Source organism: Budorcas taxicolor, chromosome 12 (assembly GCF_023091745.1).
Source record: "Budorcas taxicolor isolate Tak-1 chromosome 12, Takin1.1, whole genome shotgun sequence".
Taxonomy (NCBI): Eukaryota; Metazoa; Chordata; class Mammalia; order Artiodactyla; family Bovidae; genus Budorcas; species Budorcas taxicolor.
In genome coordinates this window covers 2,676,021-2,703,249 of record NC_068921.1, presented here as the reverse complement: position 1 = coordinate 2,703,249, position 27,229 = coordinate 2,676,021, and the positions used below count along the sequence as shown (strand labels likewise).

The 27,229-nt window shown below is 38.9% G+C and overlaps 1 protein-coding gene across 1 annotated transcript in view; it reads right to left on the bottom strand.

The window, feature by feature from the left end:
• DIAPH3 (diaphanous related formin 3) overlaps positions 1 to 27,229 on the bottom strand; it is a 571,880-nt gene that overhangs the window by 312,279 nt on the left and 232,372 nt on the right. Inside the window, exon 18 of the mRNA XM_052650016.1 lies at positions 5,235 to 5,330. Within this exon, the coding sequence (XP_052505976.1) occupies positions 5,235 to 5,330 (96 nt within the window). The remainder of the gene's footprint in view (positions 1 to 5,234; positions 5,331 to 27,229) is intronic.

Sequence of the window (27,229 nt, the reverse complement as noted above, 5' to 3'; positions counted from 1 at the left end):
GCAAAACTCCAGGCCTCCCTGTCCGTCACCAACTCCCAGAGTTCACTCAGATTCACGTCCGAGTCACTGATGCCATCCAGCCATCTCATCCTCGGTTGTCCCTTTCTCCTCCTGCCCCCAATCCCTCTCAACATCAGAGTCTTTTCCAATGAGTCAACTCTTTGCATGAGGTGGCCAAAGTACTGGAGTTTCAGCTTCAGCATCATTCCTTCCAAAGAAATCCCAGGGCTGATCTCCTTCAGAATGGACTGGTTGGGTCTCCTTGCAGTCCAAGTGACTCTCAAGAGTCTTCTCCAACACCATAGTTCAAAAGCATCAGCTCTTCAGCACTCAGTCTTCTTCACAGTCCAACTCTCATATCCATACATGACTACTGGAAAAACCATAGCCTTGACTAGACGGACCTTTGTTGGCAAAGTAATGTCTCTGCTTTTGAATATGCTATCTAGGTTGATCATAGCTTTCCTTCCAAGGAGTAAGCGTCTTTTAATTTCATGGCTGCAGTCACCATTTGCAGTGATTTTAGAGCCCCCAAAAATAAAGTCTGACACTGTTTCCACTGTTTCCCCATCTATTTCCCATGAAGTGATGGGACCAGATGCCATGGTCTTTGTTTTCTGAATGTTGAGCTTTAAGTCAACTTTTTCACTCTCCTCTTCCACTTTCATCAAGAGGCTTTTTAGCTCCTCTTCAGTTTCTGCCATAAGGGTGGTGTCATCTGCATATCTGAGCTTATTGAGATTTCTCCCGGCAATTATGGTTCCAGCTTGTGTTTCTTCCAGTCCAGCGTTTCTCATGATGTACTCTGCATAGAAGTTAAATAAGCAGGGTGAAAATATACAGCCTTGATGCACTCCTTTTCCTATTTGGAACCAGTCTGTTGTTCCATGTCCAGTTCTAACTGTTGCTTCCTCACCTGCATACAGATTTCACAAGAGGCAGGTCAGGTGGTTTGGTATTCCCACCTCTTGAAGAATTTTCCACAGTTTATTGTGATCCACACAGTCAAAGGCTTTGGCATAGTCAAAAAGCAGAAATAGATGTCTTTCTGGAACTCTCTTGCTTTTTCCATGATCCAGAGGATGTTGGCAATTTGATCTCTGGTTCCTCTGCCTTTTCTAAAACCAGCTTTCCTGGGGACCCATAAACTTGCCACTGGTTTCAGTAGTGACAGCAGCCCTGGAAATGCCCTAACTTTGCAGATGAAACACCTGTATGATCTCACTTACACAGTTATCTAATCATATAAATATAAGCAACATTAGTTACCCATGCTATTTATAACTAATAATACATGTTTAAAAATAATATATGATATAACAGTTAAATTTGAACAGAAAAATCAACTTTGCAGATAGATATAACTTATTCAACTTTCTTCTATATTTGTAATCCATCCACTACTTTCAGGTATTATTCCATGATTAAAATAACATATATTTATAAAGACTGAAATGTGGAGGGTTTTTTGCTTATGAATAACCTTTTGGGAAAACATTTGCCATAACTAAGGGCAAGTATGGTAGAATGGACATGAGTTTGGGTAAACTGCAGTAGTTGGTGATGAACAGGGAGGCCTGCCCTGTTGCAGTTCATTGGGTTGCAAAGAGTCGGACACAACTGAGCGACTGAACTGAACTGAACTGAAGGGTAAGTAAATTACAGAAGAGTTGAAAGTAGACAAATGCATAACACACAAATCAAAAGAGAAGCACAGATCTTTAAAACACTGTATTTAAAAGTTATTGAGAATAACATAAGATGCTTATTTAAAGCCTCCAAAAGACAGATTAAACTGAATATTTTTACTAACATGCATCTTATCCCTTAAAATGTGATTATATTGATCCCAGCTGGAAGTTTTGAGTGCAGTAAAGGAGTGTAGTCTAGTCAAGGCTATGGTTTTTCCAGTGGTCATGTATGGATGTGAGGGTTAGACTGTGAAGAAGGCTGAGCACCGAAGAATTAATGCTTTTGAACTGTGGTGCTGGAGAAGACTCTTGAGAGTCCCTTGGACTGCAAGGAGAGCCAACCAGTCCATTCTGAAGATCAGCCCTGGGATTTCTTTAGAAGGAATGATGCTGAAGCTGAAACTCCAGTACTTTGGCCACCTCATGCAAAGAGCTGACTCATTGGAAAAGATTCTGATGCTGGGAGGGATTGGAGGTAGGAGGAGAAGGGGACAACCGAAGATGAGACGGCTGGATGGCATCACTGACTCGATGGACGTGAGTCTGAGTGAACTCCAGGATTTGGTATGGACAGGGAGGCCTGGCATGCTGCGATTCATGGGGTCGCAAAGAGTTGGACACGACTGAGCGACTGAACTGAACTGAACTGAAAGGAGTGTACAATGTGCAGATACTAGACCAGTCACACAGGTTTTCTGCAAGGGAACTTATAAATATTTAAACCTTTATAGTAATTTCTAGGTTCCAGGTTTCCCCTCTTTATAGGTCTAATATCCACTCCAAAAAAAAATCTAGTAAAGCATAGGAACCTTGTAAAACTCCCAAGCCATCTCTTCATCCTAGAATGGCTAGAATTCTTTTACCCTGAACCCAGACTCAAACAAACTTCAGAAACTCAAAATATACTTACTCCAGTATTCTTGCCTGGACAATTCATTGACAGAGGAGCCTGGCAGACTGAAGTCCATGGGGTCCCAAAGAGTCGGACGTAACTGAGCGACTAACACACACAACCCGTTTTTAAATACACAGGTAAATAAATCAATAGATTTTAGATCCTTCCTCAAAACTCTGTGAAATGTTTCAGTTAAGAGGAATTTAAGAGGAAGTACCTTAGGCTTCTAAGTGATAAGACAGAGTCTTGTCACCATCATATGACTCTTCTCAGAATTCAGTATCTCAGAAGACTGAATTTCATAGACAAAAACCAGCTGTGAATCAGACTGTAATTATAGTCAAGATTATAGGCTGCTAAAGCCTCTTAAAGCTTAAATCATAACACTTGCTACACTCAGAGAGGGTAAGAATGATCCGAGATGGATTTCATCATAATATGATGACCTGGTATAAATTCTGACCTTTTGATCTTATACTTTAAAATGTGTCTAATAATTAAATGAATGGATTCATATGCTCAGCTACAGCAACCCAGACAAACAGTATCCGTCTTTGTTTTCTCTAAACAGCCATTTTCAAAATCAGCAATCTTTTTCAAGTCACTCAACTGCCATGCTACCAACAACCTACATACACTGTCAACACAACTACCGACAAGGAGAGACTACTGCTGCTGCTAAGTTGCTTCAGTCGTGTCTGACTCTGTGCGACCCCGTAGATGGCAGCCCACCAGGCTCCCTCATTGCTGGGATTCTCCAGGCAAGAACATTGGAGTGGGCTGCCATTTCCTTCTCCAGTGCATAAAAGTGAAAAGTGAAAGTGAAGTTGCTCAGTCATGTCCGACTCCTAGCGACCCCATGGACTGCAGACTACCAGGCTCCTCCATCCATGGGATTTTCCAGGCAAGAGTACTGGAGTGGGCTGCCATTGCCTTCTCCGAGGAGAGACTGCAGTAAAGGCTAAACAGGCACATCCTGAACCAGCACATCAATTACTACACTTAAACCTGAAATCCTGTTTAGTACATTTGTGTAATACATAACTAATACTAAAGAACACTGCTCAAAAGACCAATCATTCAACTTTGAGATGGCTATTTAGGCTATCTTACCATAGCTAACCCACCTAAAAAGAATCATACTCAAGATAATATTTCTTTAGGACCCCGAACAAGACAATTTGTAATGGAAGCCATTAACATTTTTCAAGACATTTTCACTCTTCAAATCAGAGTATAGAACTTTTTGACATTATTCAAGTTACTAATGCTTTCCCCTTCCTTTAAGAGGGAAGTTTCCTGAAATAACAAATACCAAAATTTCACTGGTCTAACCTCCTGGCCCCAACACCTTTCTACTTCAGACTACATGTTCAGCAGACACCAGAAAGACAGGCTCCCTGCCTTACAGTTTTCACGTTGGGAGGACAATGCTCTGAGTGCAGGCAGAGTGCCCTGGAGCTGCTCCCACAGCAGATAAGGCCTCCACACCGCATCCCTGCTGGCACCTTCCTGGGCCCAACCGAGCCACACGGCTCCACTGCAAAGCAGCAGCTATGCGCAATCCGCAGGTGCCCAGAAACGAAAACACTGCTTTGGCCAGAACACTAGTTTCTTCACACTATCCATAGGGTCTTGTCAAGCTTACATCCTGTTAGGTGTACACTGCAGAAAAGAGACAGCTCTCTGCCAAAAGTCAGCAGGGTAAGAAGAGGCTTCCAGAGCTTTCACAAAGGAGTGTCAACCCTGCCTTCTCTGGATACTGCTCTAACTAACTCCCTCCTGCATCAACAGCATGGAGGCTCATCCTCTCACCAAGGACTGTTTTCTCCAAGTGATTGTGAAAAGCTCACCTGAGGCATTTAATAATTGAACGGCAGACTACGTTAGCTCTTTATGCCTCTAGATTATCCACATTTTATCCATCTTGTAGCATCAGAAAGTAATATATCCAGATCACATTATCTCAGTTCCAAACAGAACTCTTTGACACATTTAAGATGCAGCTGAAATGAGTCAGAAGCAAACCCATTTGCCCTCTTCTCCCACAGGAATTCAGCCAGGAAGACAATTCAATACTAAGTATTTAGCTCCTGTAACAGTAATTAAATCTAAAACATTTCCAGGAAGTACTTTTGAGGAAAGGCTTTGAACTGCTCAGATGGGATAACAGAGTTCATTTTAATCAACATCCTTATTCCCATTAATATTCCAAACTCCTTTGTGTCTGATCAAGTATCACAAATAACAGAAATTCCGAGGTACAAAAGAAATAATCCACTACCAATTTTTTTTTTCAAAATATGATCTCATCACCTAAATTCCATAATTCTTTATTGTTATACTTAAAAGAAAGACTTTAAAGGGTAGATCTATTTTCAGTAATGGGAAATATATTTTTATTTTAAATCCCTTTCCATGCTTTATTTTCTAATATGCATTAATCTTTTGAAGAATTTAACTTATAATAATTCCTTCAGGAATTATGAGTTAAAGGAAAGCAAAGTTATCTCTGAATCTATTATAAGTGATGATAATAAAATTAACGTAAAATGAAAAAAGAGTCAAAAAGAAAATGACATAATTTAAAGGAACCAGTGTGTTCAGCGGTGTGTTTTGCTAATTTAATTATATTGAAATATACTCACAAAGGTTCTGGGCAGTTTTAGAATCTAGAAATTTAAGTTCCTTAATTCGTTTCTTAATAGCTTTCTTCTCTTCAAAATCTTCCTCTTCTCTTTTCTCTGTAAAACCAAGGATAGATCCATGTTAGGCACTGAACTGTCAAAAGAGAAGATATAAACTTTGCCATAAAATAATCTTTAAAAAGACATAAATAGTTTAAATCAGTTACAAAAACAATAGAATAGTAGATATCCCAAGACCCAAACTATTTCATATAGGGTCTGGCAGCTCTTTCCCTAAAAAACAACTAAGAGTAAATATTTAAAAGTCTAACAGAAAAAACAAAAACAAAGTTGTTGTTCACTATGGAAACCAAAGCCATCAGGTGAAGAATACGCACGGTGAGTTCATCTCAACAATGTACAGGACACGATCATAAAAATAAATGTACTGACACTTGGCATAGGTTAAGGAGTTAGCTCTAAAAGTGCTAAACAAACACCCAGCAGTTTTATGTTTGATATACCTTATTTGTTTAAAAAGACATATAAAACTAGACAGTAGAATGCTTATAATTTGTTTTCCAAATACTTGAAAAATACTCAAATTTTAATATTCAGCCTACTTTATCTGAGCTTTTAAAAATCAGCAAATGCATTTAAGTTCTCTGTCCTTGCTAAACAATAAGAGAATAAATACATCCTAATGAACAATATATGGATTGTGATTACAGCACAGTACATGACAGTTAAGGTTAACAGCTGTAACCAGTAAAGTGATCCTGTCCTGGTTCCTCTCCTTTATACACATGGACAGCATTTCTGACGAAAGTCATTCATCTAGACAAAATCAGGATATCGAAAACAAAGAACGGAGCAAATCGTTTAGCTAGATATGTATAAATAAATCACTAATGTTGAAGATTAAACAATCTTTGTATATAAGATAGCACATTATAATTAAATTTTTTTTATATCAGAAAAGCATTATAATTATATGTTTGGGTACACAGTGTGAAATAGGGATCAAATTTTATATTTTTCAAAATGTTTATTAACTAATTATCTCTATCATTTTATGAATAATCAACCATCTTTCTCAACTGATTTTACATTGCACTTTTATTCTATATTTGCTTTCCTGGACATCTAATTCTGCTCCACAGTTCCATGTACTACTCTTGAGCTACTATCATTCCGCCTTCAGCACTGTAGGATTTATGATATATCTTACTAATTGGCTGTTCAAATTATTTTTCTTTTTCGTTAAACATTCTTCACTTTTTTCACATGAACCTAAGAGCAAGTCCAAAGTTCTAAAAATAAAATCCATTTGAATTATATTTGAATTGTAAGGCATTCGTGAACAGATTCAGGTAAATTTGATATGTTGACAATTTCCAAACTTCCTAATCATGAACATGACATCTGTCTATAATTTTTCAACTTAACACAGCATTCTGCATAGGCATCCTGCATATTTATTGTTACTGTTAGGTGCCCTAAGTATTACACTCCTAGGTCTCTGGACATACTGATTAACTCAACCTTTCCCCACTATACTTTGTTACTAGTTACTGGTAGAATATAGAAATTTTGTTGAATTTTGCATGTATGTTGTATAGTCATTCACTTTAGTTATTTATTCTTTCATTCAAATAAGTATCTATTAAACACCAACTAAAAAAGAACATGCTAGACAAAATGGACATGTCTTGGCCTCAAAAAATTTAAGAACCAATCCAATTAAAGTACATACATAGATATAGCTACAGTGTTTGGGCAGGCAACACAAGAGACTAAAGATTACCTCATACTTGTAAGGGGTAGTCTCTATGGAATGAATGCTCTCTAAGCAAAAGCTGGAAAGAGAAAAGGAGTTAGGCAAGTGAGAAATGTTTGGAGTGGGAGAAGGAAGGACACAGATTATGGAAGGATAGTGTTTCAGGTTCTGTGAGGGCACAGAAACAAGTAAGATAATAAGAACAAAGAATATTGGGTGGAAATAAATGGCACCAGAATATGTGAGGCCTTTTAAGCATTACTTTGTAACAAAGGTCCGTCTAGTCAAAGCTACTATTTTTCCAGTAGTCATGTATGGATGTGAGAGTTGGACTATAAAGAAAGCTGAGCACAGAAGAATTGATGCTTTTGAACTGTAGTGTTGGAGAAGACTCTTGAGAATCCCTTGGACTGCAAGGAGATCCAACCAGTCAATCTTAAAAGAGATCAGTCGTGGGTGTTCACTCGAAGGACTGATGTTGAAACTCCAATACTTTGGCCACCTGATGCAAAGAGCTGACTCATTTGAAAAGACCCTGATGCTGGGAAATATTGAATTCAAGAGGAGAAGGGGACGACAGAGCATGAGATGGCTGGAAGGCATCACTGACTCCATGGACATGAATTTGGGTGGACTCCAGGAGTTGGCAATGGACAGGGAGGCCTGGCGTGCTGCAGTCCGTGGGGTTGCAAAGAGTCGGACACAACTGAGCAACTGAACTGACTGGCTGAAGAATTCTGGCTTTTCTTCTTAGAGCAATGTGAAGCCACTAAAGTCTTAAGTACGAAACAGACATCAAAAGAACTGCATTTTAGAAGAACAGCCCACCGAAGGTGAACTGAAAGAGTGGCACAAAGTAACGGCAGACAGGCCGGACAGAGGGGAGGGGCAGCAATCCGTGAGAGATGGGAATGCTCTTATTGCGACTGCTCAAGTCACAAAGCGTGAAGTCACCCTTCTTTTCACTAACCCCTAACTACATCTAGGCCAGGAGTGAATCCAGTCAATTCTAACTCAAAATATTCACTAAAATAAGCACCCCTTACTAGATCCCTGGCTATTACACACCCGCCACTGCTTGCGGCTACTATCGTTTCTCACCTGTATCACAACTGCTTTCTAACTAGTCTCCCCACTTCCAAGTCTGACCAGCTGCAGTCTCTTCAGCACACAGAGCAGAAGACTCCTGTTAAACCCCAGCAGCACAGGTGTGCTCCCTCACACAGACCAGCACGCCATTCCCACCTTGTGTGCCCCATCACCAGCGCTCTGCCCGGTTTCGCCTCGGAAGCCCTTACTCCCACATACCATGAATTTGATATTGTCTCTCTCCCCACATGAGAAAGCAAGCTGTTAGAGGCAGTTACTTTGCTCACCAGTGTATACTTAGCCCCAAGCCTGGAACAGAGCAGGGCCTCAGTATAGCTCTGTTGTATGTATATGCACATGTACCTGTGTACCTGTGGACTAATGGAAAAGGAGGGGACCCTCAGGTTTAAGCAATCAGGCAGATGATGCTATTGTTTACTTAACTGAGCAACAAATGAGGAACACTTTTGACCTAGTCCAGTTGTAAACATGCAGTCTGAGGAGTACTTCCCAATGTCAAGAGATAAAATGTATCAGTCCTAGTAATTATTTTACTGGTTGTCAAAGGTTATCCAGGTTATCAGCAAATAACAGCACACTCATCTCCTTATTCCTAGTATAGAAGTCTTTTCCTTGTCTTTCTGTATTGGTTAAAATTTTCAGATGAAGGATGGCAAAAATTTTATTAGTGGAGTGCCTTTCCTTAACTTGAACCCATGATAATCCTTTACTTTTTAGAAAATGTATACATTTTATCTTCCTACCTTGATCCTCAACTAAAAGGCTTGTCTCTACATTTTGAAAAATCAATTTATTTCTCAACAGCAGTAACCTATCCCGTTCTGAAATATCTTCTGGTCTACATGAAGAAAAAAGTCAAATAATCTTAAATTTTAAATAATATTCACTGAATATCTGCTAGGCATTACACTGAACACTTCCTGATGCACTTGCTTATATAACTTACATAAGAGTAATACTACTTCTGTGACTACTGTCATCATTATCATAATCATTATGAGAAAAATAATGCTTGAGGTAAGTATCTTTAAGCAACAGATCTAATGAAAGAATGAAGGTCACTACACTTTGACTCAACCTTTCTACTAGTTGCAAAATATGTTAGATGTCACATTAAAAAAAGTTTATCTAGCAATCTTCACTAATTCAACCTGCAAATCAGAAACCGAAGTAACTTCAATTGTCTTTTTTTCAATAAAAATGATAAATTAGACTCTTGTGGAGTTTAATGCATCAGCATATGCCATGCAATGGACACAAGGGCTTTCTCCTCTCTTCTCTGCTATCAGATAGTCAAAGAACGGCTGGGGAAAGATGGAATGGAAATAGAGTAAAGAGACAGGAAGAAAGAGTTTCTAAACTAAAAAGAAATTCAGAAGAAAAAAAACAGGATTAAAAAAAAAGATAGAAACACGGTTACATAGTTATGGAACCAGATAATCAAGTCTATTATCCAAACAGACTGATTTGGTTAAAACTTTTCAGGCTGAGAAATAATGATTAGCACTGCTGTGGGGGGAAAAAAAAAACAAAAAACATGGCCATATCATGAACTGCCACAAATGAGAATAAAACCAGTGAAAATGTTTATGCAAATGTCACTGATAAAGCAGGATATACATGTTGCCAACAATAAGGATGCATTAAAGAGAAATATGGGATCATAAAGAGTCAGGCACGACTGAGCGACTAACACACAAAGACAAATAATAATGGAGGCTCTTACCAAGAATGAAATTTTTCACAAAATCCAGTTACCCATGCTGATGGTACCTCTGTGGAATACCAGCCAGGAGAGTGCAGGGTTCTGCAGGGAACTCGAGCTTGGGATCCCGGTGCCACACTCTGAAACCTGGCCCCCAAGGGCCAGACAAGAAGCCCACTGTGGCTTACATCCCTGCCCTATGGGCACCGTCCCTCTAAGGACTTGTGAGAAGGAAGGGAAATAATCGTTACCTTCCCGAAACCATCCCTTAACCCCTGCAGTGACAGAGAAAAGAGGGGCAAGAAACAGAGTGCCTGACCACAGCTCAGGAGCCCAGAGAACACCTTCAGACGCTCCCTACCCACTGCCAGCGCGCCTTCTGAAGCCAGGACCAACACCCTTTCACTAAAAGACTGGCTTTCCTCAAGTATGAGTCAGGACGTCAGATTATTAGTGCCATCTCTACTTGCGATGTCGCTTTTTTGCCATTCAAAGTCTGTGTTTGATCTCACTTCCTAGAGATGTGGAGTAAGGCTGAATTTTTCCAAGAATATTAATCCTGTTGACAAATGGTTCTGATCACTAACACAAACACGACCTACTCCACCTTTCATAAGGGTTTACGTCAGAATTAAGTCAAAGACGACAAAGGTTTCTTTATTGCCGAGAGCCATGAACTGAAAAAGTCTTTTTAAATTACATTTTCTCTTTATTCTTTTTCTATTTTCAAAGTTTCAAAAATAGCTGCAAAATTATATGAAGAATCTCCTTTCAAAATCTCTTCTGTCATACTACATTTTCCATTAAAAATCATAGTTCCACGGTACATGGTTATACAATTTATTCTAGTTCATTTTACATTATGTTCTAATCAGATTGATTAAAAATGTGACCTTTTTCTTTATGTGCAGTAAGATTCCACATAAATTTTAAGGTTCATTTATTTAAGGTATAATTTAAGGACTGCAAAAAATTCTACAAGATGCAGCTATAAATGTGTAAGTAGCTAGTAGAGGCACAAAATGTAACAGTTTTCTACTTCCATAATTGAATATTTTAAACACTAAATGTTACTAATAATTTTTTATTCTATATATATATATATATATATAGAAATTTTTGTTCGTTAGTGCTTTCTGGTTATTGTATCTTAACCAAGCATTTTAATTTTTTTCTAGTTTTCATTTAGTACAATTGCTATTAAAGTTTACGTTATATGTCTAAATTACCATTTTTTTGTTCATTAGATTATCATAACACTAGCCTTCAGAGGATAAAAGGAAGTGCACCCGATTGAATAACCATTCTCGGTGACACTGAGAGAAGCCAAGAATCATCTCAACTACAGAAATAAAGTGAACATAAAGTATATAACCACTGAAGCCGACCACAGCCTTAGGGAGGGGTGGAAGGTGGGGGCAGACAGCTATAAACTAGACATCATCTGCATAACTGTGGTTGCTTATCTTTCCAGCTTCTCTAACTACTGGCGTTCTAAGAGTCCAATAAAGTATCAAAAATTTACAGCGTCCACATTTATAGGCTCTTGAATATGAAGTTTAACCATCTCATTCTATCAATGAGGAAACATGTATCAAGCCCAGGTTTTTCTGTGTCATGTACAGAAAATATGAGTTACTTGCCTGAGGTCACAAAAAGGCCTCAGTTGTCACCAGATCCCAGACAAGAACCCTGGTCCCACACCACAGGTCCAGATCAGCTCTGGGGCAGGGGACCTGCAGCAGGAGAACAGTCTGCAACCGGCCGAGCATGGGGAAGGGGACCCCAGGCTTCACGGTTCCAGGCGATGGATACATGCAGTGGAAGTGGACCAGGGAAGGAGGAGAAATGCTTGGTCTCTTGAAAACAATGAGCAGGATTTAGGGCTATGGGAAAAACTATATAGTTCCAAAGGGAGAATCAAGAGTTCACTCAACACTGCTCTCACATGGCGGCTCCCTTTGGGGCAGGCGCAGTTATTTAGCCAAAAGGGGTGAATGGAATGGATCAGCAAGGCTCAGGGGTGTGAACTGACAACAGATGAAAGGCTGAGAAAAGAAAGCAGATTTCTGAAAGTTACTAACCTTGGAGACTGTGAGAAGACGATATGGTTTCAAAGAAGACTTAGGCAGCTCAGAGGCAGAAGATACAGAATACATAGAAAAAAGTGAAAACCTGGAATAAATTAGTTATTTTTTCATTGGCAATATCCCCTTGGCAAAATATCAAAGTAAACACTTTGGTACTGAAAACTATAATTGTATAAATAGCTTCAGTCACACCTGATCTGTCAAACTCAATTTTAATATTTCTAGGCACAAAGATATATGGCTATGAAACTAAATACAAAGAAAATAAATAGGGGAGAAACAGGTTATTTTTCTGTTCAAATATTAATATATGACTGCCATAACTAATAAGAGCATTTTACTAGCAAAAAGCTATCTGGTAATTCAAGGCTTAAGAATTATATAACATATAAGAGAGTAGCTAACGCACTAAATAAAACCTTATAGAATGAATGATTCAACAACAGCAACCATGAAAAGTATAACAAGTAAATGCATTTCTCTTTATATGATTAGAAGACAAGGGCATAAAACAAATTTTCTTGAAGGACTTCTCTTTGCAACTCAAGTCCTATATGGATACGGAGAAAGATTTCACTATTTATCAAGCCTTTAACTAGAGTCATAGCTAGACTTTTTTTTAAAACCATGTACAAAAGGATTATTAAGGCATTGGGAGTACACTTTATAAGGAATTTAACGCCTATACTCCAAAATAATAATGATTTCTACCCACTTAACTAAAAGCACTTGTCTTACCCATCTCTTTTTCCTATATGAAAACACAAACTTTTCAAAATAAATGTTACAGAAGTGCCTGATCCTGAGGACCTCTGCAATCACAGAAATGAGCTATTTTGCTCATCTGAAAAGTATTGCCATTGCAAACTAAAAGAACCACTTCCTGCAGGTTCCCTTGTTGTCAACACCCCTTCATGACCAAAAACAGCAGAAAAACAAGAGTTCAAACCAAATAACATATCAAGCCCTTCTAAATCACACATTCAACAGCTTTTTTAAATGAAATAAGCTGTGCTAGGGAGAAAAATAACCCTCCTCCCTCATAGCTCAGTTGGTAAAAGAATCCATCTGCAATGCAGGAGACCCTGGTCCGATTCCTGGGTCAGGAAGATCCGCTGAAGAAGGGATAGGCTACCCACTCCAATATTCTTGGGCTTCCTCTGTAGCTCAACTGGTAAAGAATCTGCCTGCAATGTGGGAGACCTGGGTTCGACCCCTGGGTTGGGAAGATCCCTTGGAGAAGGGAAAGGTTACCCACTCTAGTATTCTGGCCTGGAGAATTCCATGGACTATATAGTCCATGGGGTAGCAAAGAGTCGGACACAACTGAGCAACTTTCACTTTCAAGACAGTAAGCCTATGTATCAGGTTATGTCTTAATGTTAACTGTTTTAATTAAATTAATTACAAATTGAGATGACTTCTTACTGAATAAACCATACGTTATGAGGGAAAAAAATAAAAGGAATCATGAAAAAGTTAAACGCTCAGCTACAAGACAACTGAAGTTTATCCTCACACAATTTTTCTTGGCTCCATCACGACTTCTCATAAAAACATCCCTAAATTGTACCCTCAAAACTTCCCCCTACAAGGAATCTTTCCAGTCTTTACCCCTATGAATTCCTTCTGAATTTTGTTGTTCCCCAGTCATGGATTATTACATGTATTCATAAAAAACTATTTTTTCCAACTATTGTTTTTGCCAGTACAAGCTACCCCCATATATCCTCTGATGATATTAGAAAGTAAAAATATACCTCTGCTAAAAAAATTACACAGCAAAGACTAAAAGTTAATGCTTGACATGCTAATGTATATGAAGACAATCTACTGAAGGGAAAAAAAAACAACCTATTATGAAAAGAATGAGAACTTAGTGTACATTCCTAATTTAAAAGAAGGATTAAATCCAAATGAGGACAGAGATAATTCTGGATATCTAGCATGGTGTAGAATGTAAAGACTTAATCAGCCAACTTATTACTATTTGTATACACAATGCTAAGCAACCTGGGAATAGAAAAAGTAACAATAAATTATATTAACTAAAGATAACAAGCAATGCCATATTAAATAGGGAGCAGGTCATCCCTGATGTATCAGTGTGCAGAAAAAACATGACACAGAGTTTCATCAAAATGGCCTGCAAGACTACAAAACTCAGTAGAAATGTGATCAGACATAAAAGCGATTACTACAAAATACTGAGACAGAATTTCAGGTTTAAGAAGCAGAATTTTACAATGAACATAATTCTATTCAGTAACAGCATGCTTACATTCTTTAGAATCTTGCATTTTTGCAAAAAACTAATCAGAGTATAGAGCATCAACATGAATTTCACATTTCAGTGTTAGAAAAATGAAGCTCTGGTACTCTATCATAAAAACCTTGGACTTGTCTCCAACTATGGACTTGGCATTGCCCTAGGAAAGGGGTATAGGTGTCATCCCTGATGAAAAAAATGCGCGTGCGTGTGTGTCTGTGTATGTGTGCATACACGGGAGCCTGTTATGGGGAAGAAGAGAAGGAGACAATGCCTGGATGCTGATTCAGTTCAATGCAACCTTAATTGCACAAAGCCTCTCTGATAAGTAATTATGCTGTCCTGATCGTATGTACTCATCTCTGATAGCTCAGTTGAAAATTCAAGTTATTTCCTTGATTTCTCAGTTACTGCATCTTTATTCCCCTATGTTCCAGGATGCTGCCAAGGTTCTAGATCATACTGGCCTCCAGTTGTCCTACCTAAATGGTGCTCCATTATTTGTCCTCTCTGTTTTCTAGAATGAACTATTATGTGCCAATTGCTTTCCCATAACCACCCGAACTTTGGACTTTTTTTTTTAAATCTGGGCTTTAGATAGTTGTATATCTATGATATTGTCCCTTCAAGCTTGATCACATACTGTGTAGATCCAACACAGCCACGTAAAAGTCTCATGCATGTACAGACACATCGCTGCCCTAGATGCGGCTCAAACGTCCCACACACGCCATCCCACACACGCCGTCCCACTAGAGGGAAGTTCTTAACGGAGCACTAGGAAGGGACATACTATACTGTGGATGTGGAAATGTTTCAAAACAAGATTTCTACTTGAGAGAGACAAGAAAATTGGGGGGGTGGGGGGTGGGGGTGGGGGGGGTTAGCGCTTAATGGGTACAGAGTGTCAGATGGAGAAGATGAAAAAGTTCTAAAGCTGGATGGCAGTAATGGCCATGAAACAATGTGAATGTATTTAATGCCACAGACTATACACTTTGAAATATTTTCATTGTAAAATTCTGTTATGTAAATTAAACACAATTCTTTAAAATAGGAAAAAACACTTAGGCTGGATTTCAAATCATTGTTTGTTTTTTTTTTAATGATGTTAATTTGACCACTTCTTGATTTGAAGATGTATGTAGGAATGATTACAGTCAAAACATTTTTTTTTGCTATTTGAATGAAGGGACAGAAATCTAAGTGATTTCAAAACTCTTGAACTGGACCAGGATGGGACTACTTATAACACAGATTATTCCTCCCTGTTTCCTAAGAACTGGTGAGGTCACGACGGCGCTCCTGCCTGCACAGTGCCAAACAGGTGTGACAGTGTAACCCCTCTCCTCCCTGCACAGTGCCCAGAAGGTGTGACGGTGTAACTCCTCTCCTTCCTGCACAGTGCCCCACAGGTGTGACGGTGTAACCCCTCTCCTGCCTGCACAGTGTCCCACAGGTGTGAGGTGTAACCCCTCTCCTCCCTGCACAGTGCCCCACAGGTGTGACAGTGTAACCCCTCTCCTGCCTGCACAGTGTCCCACAGGTGTGACGGTATAACCCCTCTCCTGCCTGCACAGTGCCCCACAGGTGTGAGGTGTAACCCCTCTCCTGCCCACACAGTGTCCCACATGTGTGAGGTGTAACCCCTCTCCTGCCTGCACAGTGCCCCACAGGTGTGATGGTATAACCCCTCTCCTGCCTGCACAGTGCCCCACAGGTGTGATGGTGTAACCCCTCTCCTGCCTGCACAGTGCCCCACAGGTGTGAGGTGTAACCCCTCTCCTGCCCACACAGTGTCCCACAGGTGTGAGGTATAACCCCTCTCCTGCCTGCACAGTGCCCCACAGTTGTGATGGTGTAACCCCTCTCCTGCATGCACAGTGCCCCACAGGTGTGATGGTGTAACCCCTCTCCTGCCTGCAGTGTCCCACAGGTGTGAGGTGTAACCCCTCTCCTGCCTGCACAGTGCCCCACAGGTGTGAGGTGTAACCCCTCTCCTGCCTGCATAGTGCCCCACAGTTGTGATGGTGTAACCCCTCTCCTGCCTGCATGGTGCCCCTCAGACACAATGGCTTAACTCTTCCCCAGCTGACACAGAAACACTGCTACCAAACAGTCCTTCCCCTCTCAGCCCCACTCTGGATTCTCTCTCCTAATTGGACAAGGAACTTAATTCTTGGGTGTTTTAAGTACCTAATACATTTCTATTTTCTTCAATGTCCCAACCTAGCTCTCAGATATCTAAAACTATGGTAGCCTGTTATCAATTACTTTGTAATCAGAGATAATAGGTAAAGAAGCAAGGGTAGCTTTTTATACAAGAGGAGACCTAAAGGCTCTCCTTCCTAGCTTCTGTCCTTCCGCTCTAAGAGAGGAGGCACACACTGCAATCTTTTCACTTTTAAACCCCTCCCTTGCTAAAGAGTCGACAGCAGGTAGGAGGGTCAGGCACTTCCTGGCGCTGGCGCCTGGTCACTGCTCCATCTAGACAGCTGCTGCGTGGGTCCTCAGCCTCAGGTCACTACCTGGGACTCACAGTCCCGTTCATGCACTCAGACAGAAGTCACTATAAAAAATGGTCTCATCCTTCTGTGCTGTGCGTCCCTATCATATCAAGGTATATCATATCAAGGAAAAAGGAGAGCTGAGTCAAAACTGAATTCGGAATCCGTTATGCTTTATAATCGCCAAAGTCCAACAAAAATTTCTTAGAATTTGTCTTCCAGCCTGCCTCCCAAAAAACATCTTACCTTAAGCAGACTAACCAAATGTGTTATTAAAACGAAAAAAAGAAGAAAGTATTTAACAGAACCATTCTGTGAAGGGGAAGGGAAGAAACCTTTCATTAATGGGAATGCAGTGGCTTAAATCTATTAGAGAATCTCACTATAAACTCAATTACTTCACAATTATGTTGGGCCACCTAACACTTCAGAAGAGAAGCATTAACATCTTAGTTGAGAAGAATCTTTACAGGAACTGAAATATCACTTACTATAAACTATCTAACCTTACTAATTAAAAACTATTTCCAGTTTAAATGCTTCATGAAAATGTCAGACAGTAAAAGTTACTGATCAAAAGACATATACCAGCAAGCCAATGAAGAACAGGAAATGAAATACTAAACAGAACAACACTTTTGACACCTAGGAACACCTATTAATTGTGACTCTCTGGTGCATGTCAAAACTCCTAATCTTTAAAATGTTTAAATAAATCTTATTTCTATTCTTAAGACAACTTAACTTCATGCTCAAAACATCAAATCCATGTATCAAATGATTACTTGAATTTCTGAAGGTTTCAAACCCTTTTTCTCCCAATTAAAATGGATAGTAAAAAAGCATATAATAAAAAATCTCAATTTATAACAAAAAACTAAGGCAGAGGAGGTCAAGAATCTGGTGAGTGCACATCAGGCTTCTGGACTCCTGATCTTGTGCTTATTCCACTCAGGAAATTTTACTGTCCTGGCCACTTCAAGCCTATCTAGTCTGCCCATCAGTAGAAACTGCAAATGTTATGATAATTAAACAGAATTAAAGGCAGAGAGTCATTCTACTCTGCAGAGAAAGTACAGTCCGATAATAATTGGAGATCATTACTGAAGATTAATTTCTTTCTTTCCTGAGATTTTTCCCAGAGACTTGTTGTTTCAAGATCAATGGCATTTATTTCCTCTGTGGGGAAAGATAACACTTAGAATAGGAGGCCATCCCTCAACTCTAAGTATAAAATTAGATTTCTGTTAATACTGACAGTGAGACAAAAGTCTTAAAAGCTATGTGGTTCAATTGCAAGAACTGAGTACTCAGAAAAAAATTTAATGCATTTACAGAATTTTCCTTTAACTGCGTAAAACTAAGGACAAGATCCCACTATCAGCAGTTGAAAAGAAAGATGCAGAATATAAGGGAAGCACAAAGTCTTATTGTGTTGTGGTTGTTCAGTCACTCAATTGTGTCCAGCTCTCTGTGACCCATCAGGCTCCTCTATCCATAGGATTTCCCAGGCAAGAATACTGGAGTGGGTTGCTATCCTTTTCCAGGGGATTTTCCTGCTGGGATGGAACCTGGGTTTCCTGCTCTGCAGGCAGATTCTTTACCACTGAGCGACAATACAATGTGAAAGTGAAAGAAAGTGAAGTTGCTCAGTTGTGTCTGACTCTTTGCGACCCCATGGACTGCAGACTACCAGGCTCCTCCATCCATGGGATTTTCCAGGCAAGAACACTGGAGTGGGGTGCCATTTCCTTCTCCAGGAGATCTTCCCGATCCAGGGACTGAACCCAGGTCTTCTGCATTGTAGGCAGATGCTTTACCATCTGAGCCACCAGGGAAGTACCATCACCAGGGAAATACAATACTGGACTTCAAAATTATCAAATTTAAAATCTTATCCCAATACATGGTCCTCCTAGTTTACTTGAATATACACAATTCTTTCACAGCTTTTCACAAGCTGCTCCTTCCAAGCCTGAGAAGTGAAGTGAAGTGAAGTGAATTCGCTCAGTCGTGTCTGACTCTTTGTGACCCTGTGGACTGTAGCCTACCAGGCTCCTCAGTCCATGCAATTTTTCAGGCAAGAGTACTGGAGTGGGGTGCCATTTCCTTCTCCAGGGGATCTTCCTGACCCAGGGATCAAACCCAGTCTCCCGCATTGCAGGCAGAGGCTTTACCCTCTGAGCCATCAGGGAAGCCCAGCCTGAGAAAGACACATGCAACTCTTCACTTCATCAGTTACGGCTGTCCTCACACTCGAGCAAACATTCTTCAGGAACAACCATTACACAGATCCCCTCTATTACCAAGGGGTGTCCCTTTTGATCACTGGCACCATTTGGAATAATAAACTATCAAATATATTGCTTTCTGAATGCATTTTACTGAATTAATGGAACCTTGCTTATGTTATACACCTGACAAAAATTTCTTTCACTTCAGAAAGCTAAGGTGATTCCTGTTTAAAAATAAAACAAATGAACTATATATTTTGTTACAATTGGGGAGATTTATTTATGTTGAGTAAGATAAGTCACTTTTTTACTTTCCAGTTAAACAACACACATATAAAATATATAAGAACTAACAAAAAAAAAAAAGAAAGAAAGAAAAACTAAACATGCTATTCCAGCTAACTGCCCATTTATTCTGGAATTATTCTCTAGGAAAAACAAATTTTAAAAATTCACTATAGGGCAATTCAAACAGTATAAAAGTACAAAAAGTGAAGGTTGCTTTACCTTACTGCATGTTACTACAAATATTCCCCAAAGAAAACTAGTACTGGTGATGATAATAACTAGTAACAAAAAACTGCCACTGGTTGTCTTCTAAACAGGCTACATATAAAATGTGTCTAAGTATAAACACAGACAGATATATACACATACATAACTGAATTCGATTTTACCACATATTTTATATTTCACTTATATCACAAAGCAATAAACCCTTAATATTTTTTCGTATTGATATTTATGGATTGACCACATTCTTTTTAACAGCTTCATAGTATACTCCTAGGTATGGTAATTCAGCAATATCCTACTTTAACTGTTTTCCTTATTGGTGAGTATCGAAGTTGTTTGTAGACTTCTGCTATCGAAACTCTCATTACGATGAACACCCTTATACATCTGTAAGATCTGTTGTGCCTACTTTTAATTGTGCCAAGTGATCATCTATTCCCTTACGAGGAAAAAAAAAACCCGTTTGATCTGTTTACCACTATTAGCACAGTTCTATTTCTAGATAAAATTATAACCTGATTTTATTTAAAAACAGATTATTTTAAAAATTTATTTTGGTAATTTATAAATGTTAAACTAAAATGAACTCTGGTTTTTTGATATATAACTATGGTTAGGAGGACTGACCTCTTCAAGGCCAACAACTACTAATGGCAGATTCAGGACTGGAATCCAGCTTAATCCCAGGCCATTCTCACCGTTACCACCCTCCACTTCCTGCAGGAGGACACCCAGGGAAGAGAGCCCGGTTAGAGCAGTGCCAACAATGAGACCTGTGACAGACGTCAGTGTGCAGCTTCCCAAGGACACCTTTGTCACTATAAAGAAAATCTGACTCACTCACTCACTCAGAAGGCACTGAGGCTATCCACAGGACACAGAAAGTAAAACAGTCCTTCTCCTTAAAGAATTTTAAAGTTACAGCAGTAAGATGCACAGAGATAAAATATAGAATGATATAATCATTTATATCAAGTGAAAAGTTTTAAAGAAGTAAGCACCATTTGATACATGTCCAATAACAAGCCTAGTAAAAGAGTTTATTAAAAAATGAGTAAAATTGTGAATGACTAAAGGAAATGAGGTCTATCAAGAAAAAAGATGCATGAAGGTTCACAGGAGCAAAACAAACAAACAAAAATAACATACGGCTAGACTGTTAAGGGAAATCTTCATAGAGTAAAGGGTATCACAGGCATCACAAGATGGACAGACAAGACAAGACTCGAATGCATTCTGTTTCTCTCATCTCCATGAAAAGTCACTTCCTGTATATGTATAAATATATATATATTTGTATACACACACATTATAGTAAAATAATAGTTCTCACTAAGTTTTCTATAGAATGTAGAAGGAAAGCTGAGTAAAAACCAAATCCAAAGGGCAAGAGCTTCAATCATTTCATCTTATTCCACTTAAGGCAGCTGAAGAACAGGAGGGTTTAATTTACGAATAATCATCACCCATGAATTCACTGTGAATCTCAGACAGGAGAGAAACCAACCCTTAAAGGGAAGCTGAATTAAATGATGGACACCCATGATTTGGATCGAGTGGGATTTTTGATTATTTATTTATTCAAGTATATTCATTTCTTAATGCATAGTTGAGTAAAACAACTAATTTATTTCAAAAAAGCTTTTCTGTGTGTTAGAAATAAAGGGGCTATAGACTATTTTACCTCTTTTTTTAGAGAAGCAAGTTCCTTAAAAAGAATTTTCCCTTGGCATCAATCTTTCTAGGCAGGAAGCAGGCCACAGCCTGGCTCTGTACCACCACCCACCCCCTCACCTGGCCATCAGTGCCATCATCACCATCATCATCACCGTCACCTATCTTCCTACGCCCTAAGGGAGCAGGCAGCTCAACAGTGTGTCAGCTGTTCCTCTGCCCCCGCCATTCCTTCTTCAGGATTAGTCTCATGCTTCCTCCCTGCTTTCAAAAAGCACAGCCATCCTTCAGAACGGCTCAGATTTTCCAGAGAAGGCTTCAAAGTTCATCTTCTGCCATTCTCCCCTTCACATAATATGCTCAAGCCATACTGAACTTGACAGATCCTGGGTACCAGACTCTTTCCAACCTGAGCAGTTTTGAACATGCAGCTTCCTTTACCTGGAGACCTTGCACCTCGATCCCTTGGCAGGCACATTTCTGCTTCTTTAAGTCTCCCTTTAAACGTCACGATCTCAGAGCCTTTCCATGACCATCCTCTCCAATCCAGCACCATCACAACTTGCTCATTACTTTCAGAGCACATTCCAACACCACGGTTATTTTTCCTTATCTACCTATTCATTTTCTGTCTTCTCCATTTGAAAATATATTATGTCAAAGCAGAATTTATATCTGTTTTGCTCAGCACCACATCGCAGGACATAGGACACTACCTTTCATAGGGGAGGCATCCGATATTATTTGTTGTTTGGCTGACTGGCTGGTCAGCTAAGTTCCATGATTTGTCGTGATTTATTCAATAACCAAAACCAGAGCCTCTGCTTGCTGATGGCAGGTAACTGCAATCCTAGGCATAGTATTAAGAAGTAGCTAGCCTTGAGGGAGTATGATTTGTATATCCAATTTCACTCACTGACAGAAAAAAAGCCACAGGAGCATGAAAACTTAAGCACTTAATACAATAGGGATTACAGAGCTCTGAGGAGAAATAGTCCCTAAGCACAAAGCTGCTGGGCTAGGAGATAAGGCCCTCTTCTTCAGAGGAGGATCGATCTACAGAATAGATGTGGGAACCATTGCCAAAGGTGTGGGTGGGTATTCCAGTCCTATTTCCTTCAGAACTCAGGGTGCATGCATAAGTATTTTCTATAATAATCATGAATTAATTTTACTGAAAAAAAATTTAAACTATAAATTTTTAAAAGCCAGCTTCACACATTAAAATATGTCTATATGAAAATTAAGAATAACACTATGGGTTATTATTAAAAACTCTTATATTAAATAGACAATGAATTACAGGGTATTGTCTCTATAAAGCACATAAAAAGGAAAGAAAACATTTCTCAATGGTCAACAAATGACCCAAATGCATCCAGTGATGGTTCAACTGGCAAACAGTATAAGTCAACTCTGCTTAGCTATCAAATTTTCACCTATCAAATGATAAAATGATCACTATAGACCCTACTAACTTTATAATTTAATGTTCACTTAACAAACATTCCCACTTTTTCTATTTCTGTTACAAGATGCAAAGCACTGTGATCCTTATGGATTGTCCTTTCAACTAAAAAGGCTAAAAACAAATATCTGCGTAACATTTTACACTTTACAAAACATAAAAGCTGAAAACCAAGTTCTGGTTTATTAATTATGAAGAAAATAAGAAAGCCTTATCAACACTACTTAATACTGTTCCATGCAGTCATTTCTTTAAAAAAAAAAAAAAAGGCTATATTTAAAGTTTTTGGTCAATATACAGCATGTGAAATGCAATGTTCACAAAAATCAACTCAAAAGATTCCTAGGGAATATATACACAGCTAATTTTAAGTAGCATACAAATAACAAATGCTTAAAATGATTTCAGTCATCATTTCAAAATACGTGCAAACTGACACAAAGAGAAAGAAAATGTTGCTGATGAATACTGGCCCATGCTTATCAACATGAACAGCTACTGGAAACAATAATTTGATCATACTTAAAATTGCAGCTGTTAGTCTAAAAAACATAAGTACCTAATGCTGCTGCTGCTAAGTCGCTTCAGTCGTGTCCGACTCCGTACGACCCCGAAGACGGCAGCCCACCAGGCTCCCCTGTCCCTGGGATTCTCCAGGCAAGAACACTGGAGTGGGTTGCCATTTCCTTCTCCAATGCATGAAAGTGAAAAGTGAAAGTGAAGTTGCTCAGTCGTGTCTGACTCTTGGTGACCCCACGGACTGCAGCCTACCAGCATCCTCAGTCCATGGGATTTTCCAGGCAAGAATACTGGAGTGGGGTGCCATCACCTTCTCCAAATAGACATATTTTAAAAAAATTTTTAAATAACACCACCACTACCAGGCACATCTTTCAAATAATGTGTAATATAAAATGAGAGAATGTGAAAATCTCATACAATAGAAACAAATGAAAACTGTAAAACAAAACTGATGCTCAAGTGTGGTGCTGCACTGGGGGTCAACAACATTGTGTCTATTGTTCAGCTGAAACACAGAATCTGCCTTTAGATACCATTTTAATGTTCAATCAAAAACTGTCAATCAGCACCATTTGTTTGTAATCCCTCATCAGAACCCACTGCCTCAGTCTGATCATTCACAGGAAAGAATGCAGAGAGCGTATCTGCAACCACTTAACCTTCATCAACCAACATTCATACACACTCATTAACATTTTTTTTTAATCCCACTTTCGAGCATGACACAGCTCATACCGGAATAATAACTTGCTGATAATTGTTCAAGACAACAGCTGGACAGGCAGAGTGCAGAGGTGAACACTCTCATAGATTATGGGGTACAGTAATGCATTACAATTAGTATAAAGACTCATATGCTCATGTTCAACAGTTTTCAAAAAAAGTTAAGAAAATGTCATTAGCAAAAACAGCAATTCTAGCTTTAACTCTGCATAGTTCACTCCCTGATTCTTTTAACACTTTACGGTTTTGAAATAAACTGATGGCAAGCATCGACCCCAGTTACTGTGCCACTTCATCAATAGAAGCAATAATTCTGATGCAGTAACATCAGACACTGGAGAAGGAAATGGCAACCCACTCCAGGGTTCTTGCCTGGAGAATCCCAGGGACGGGGGAGCCTGGTGAGCTGCCGTCCATGGGGTTGCACAGAGTCGGACACAACTGAAGCAACTTAGCAGCAACATCAGATATAATTTAAACCTATGAGCTAATTTAAAGGCTACCAAGAGAAAGGGACAGTTTCATATCATTCTAATAACATTTTTTATAATAAATCTCATAAGATTATAATTATTCAAAAGAGTGGGACTAAATCCTATGCTTTAAAAATGGAAAGTCAGAGAAATAAACTAGTTATCACTGAAGAAACTTGGAACAATATTAATAAAAAAGGACTCTTTGACATAGAAGAGAATGTCATTGGAATATCCATTCCAATTCCCAGTCATTAAAGCTTCGACAGCTATTCTACTTCTTTGCTATGATGCAATACAAATAAAATGAAATTAATATGATAATGATAAAAACGTTGCCATTTCTGAAGTAATGTGAATCAGGTTTCATGCTAGGCATTCAACAGACACAATCTCATAATAGTCCTTTCAGTAGCTATTAACTCTCTTTTTCAAACAAGAAAATTGAAGTTAATCTGAAAAATATTGTGAAAATTTATCCAAAGTCAAGAAAAATCTGGGAGACAGAATTCCTTCCAACTGGGCAATCTGATTCCAAAACTGAAGCTTTTCACTGTTAACTTCTACCTTAGAATCTTGCTTCTGTTCCCTTTATTTCATTCTAACATTCTGGTTGCACAATTGTTAGAATAAGAACTATCTCTGTAAGGTTATTATTCCAAGATGCAGTACTTAAAATTCCACAGTTTTCTACTCTTCTCATGTTCAAGGAACTTGCTCTTAACATTCATACTCTCAGGACACCCCTGGCAGTCCAGTGGTTAGGACTCCATGCGTGCACTGCAGGGGGCACACGTTTGATCCCTGATCAGGGAACTAAGATCCTGCAAGATGCATGACACAAACAAAAAAGAAAAAAGATTATAAAATCTCTACACCTGTACTTCTACGCAGTTTCCTGCTGACACCCAATCAATCTTTATTTCTCTCACCACCCAGCTTAGATTTTCTGATCAAACTACTTAAGGTAGTTCCTATCATATTGTTTCTCTGTCTTACTTATTTGACATTTAATTACAAATATCTGGGAGGTGGATTTAATTGACATTTAAATACAATGTCTATTTCGCTACCCCTATTTCCAGTTAGTGATCACCACTGAAGTATATCATATAACCTCCATTGGGATCCACTATGCATTAATGCAGGGAAGGCAATGGCACCTCACTCCAGTACTCTTGCCTGGAGAATCCCATGGATGGAGGAGCCTGGTGGGCTGCAGACCATGGGGTCGCTAAGAGTCGGACACGACTGAGCGACTTCAGTTTCACTTTTCACTTTCATGCATCGGAGAAGGAAATGGCAACCCACTCCAGTGTTCTTGCCTGGAGAATCCCAGGGACGGGGGAGCCTGGTGGGCTGCCGTCTATGGGGTCGCAGAGAGTCGGACACAACTGAAGCGACTTAGCAGCAGCAAGCATTAATGATACAACCTGAAATAAAACCTCAGTAACATAACCCAGGGGTCAGCAAACTACAGCCCCATGGCCTAAGGCCTATCTGCCACCTGTTTTGTACACAAAGAACTAACTGGAAGAGACCCATGACTACTAGTAAACAAAGAGTCTGTGGCTACTTTTGTACTATAATAGCACAGCTGCATAACCATGACAGTTGCTATATAGCCCATAAAGACTAAAACAATTATTCTTGCCTTTTACAGAAAAGCTTTCCCATACTTTGCTGGAGATCCATAATAGCATCCCAAGCCAACTGGATAAAAACGTGTTTGTCTTCAGCCTATAAATCTATGAACATCAACCTACTTCATGGTATAAACCTAAATCACCTCATGGCTCTGCATAAGAGTCCATCAGCTAATGATTTACCTAAACATGGTTTACTATAATCCACAAATCTCTCCCATGTCTGTGCATTCCCATGGAAGTATTATAGATTCAGAACTTCATCACTAATCCCCCACTAATTATATTAGTGTCTTAACTGATATCCCAGCCTATGGACTTTCTACCATGACACAGACCAGCACAATACTAAATTTTCATGCTAAAGCCTATATTATATCATGCTATACTTCTATTCAAAACATTCCAACCTTTGTGACAGAATTTAATATATTTAATATTTTAAATTATTAACTTATATATAAACAAGAAGCAGACCAAAATTTAAATCCTTAAATTTGCGCATAAAGACCTCTCTAATACAAACACAACTTTCTCTACATTTATCTTCCGGTGACACTGTCCCATCCATCTCCCCATCTCCAGAGACTAAAGTTCACTCCATCAGCACACGAACCTCCAAGCCCACATATTTGCCAAATATACCCAGCAAACATGTTCACAGTCTCAGCTCCATTGCCCCTGTATTCATTTGCTCATCCATCCAACTGGCTTATTAAGCTCAATTAATATAAGACACTGGCCTGAGTAAAGGGAAAACAGAGGGGAGAAGACATAATTCTGCCCTACATGTAAAGATTAAAATCAAATACAAAAAGTGAATATTAGAAAAAAAAGATACAGATTTTGTTTGAATCATAAGCTAGTGTTATGAATGAAAAATGATGAGCAATATGGGATTGAATTACAAATCTAATTTGGAAAGTCATAGAAAGCATTTCTCTAAGAAAATGACACCAAAGCCAAAAAATGAATTATGTACGGGGTCAGTAAGGTGAAGCTACCTCCTTTATAAAGTTTTTTCTAATTACCCCAGTGTAAATCAATAGATTTTAAAATGTCCAATAGTTGTGATATAATGATTTGATGTAATATGGTCAATCAAGATATGATAAAAGCTACTTAGCAGAGAAACCATGTGTGAAAGTAACAAAAAATTATGCTACATATACAAATATTAAAAGGATAAAAGGACATATACTCAAGTCTTATGATTAATTCAAGGGTAGAGGTATTTAGGATGGTATACTTTTCTTCCATTCACTTCTAATTTTCCCTAACTAAGTTGTTTTATAATGA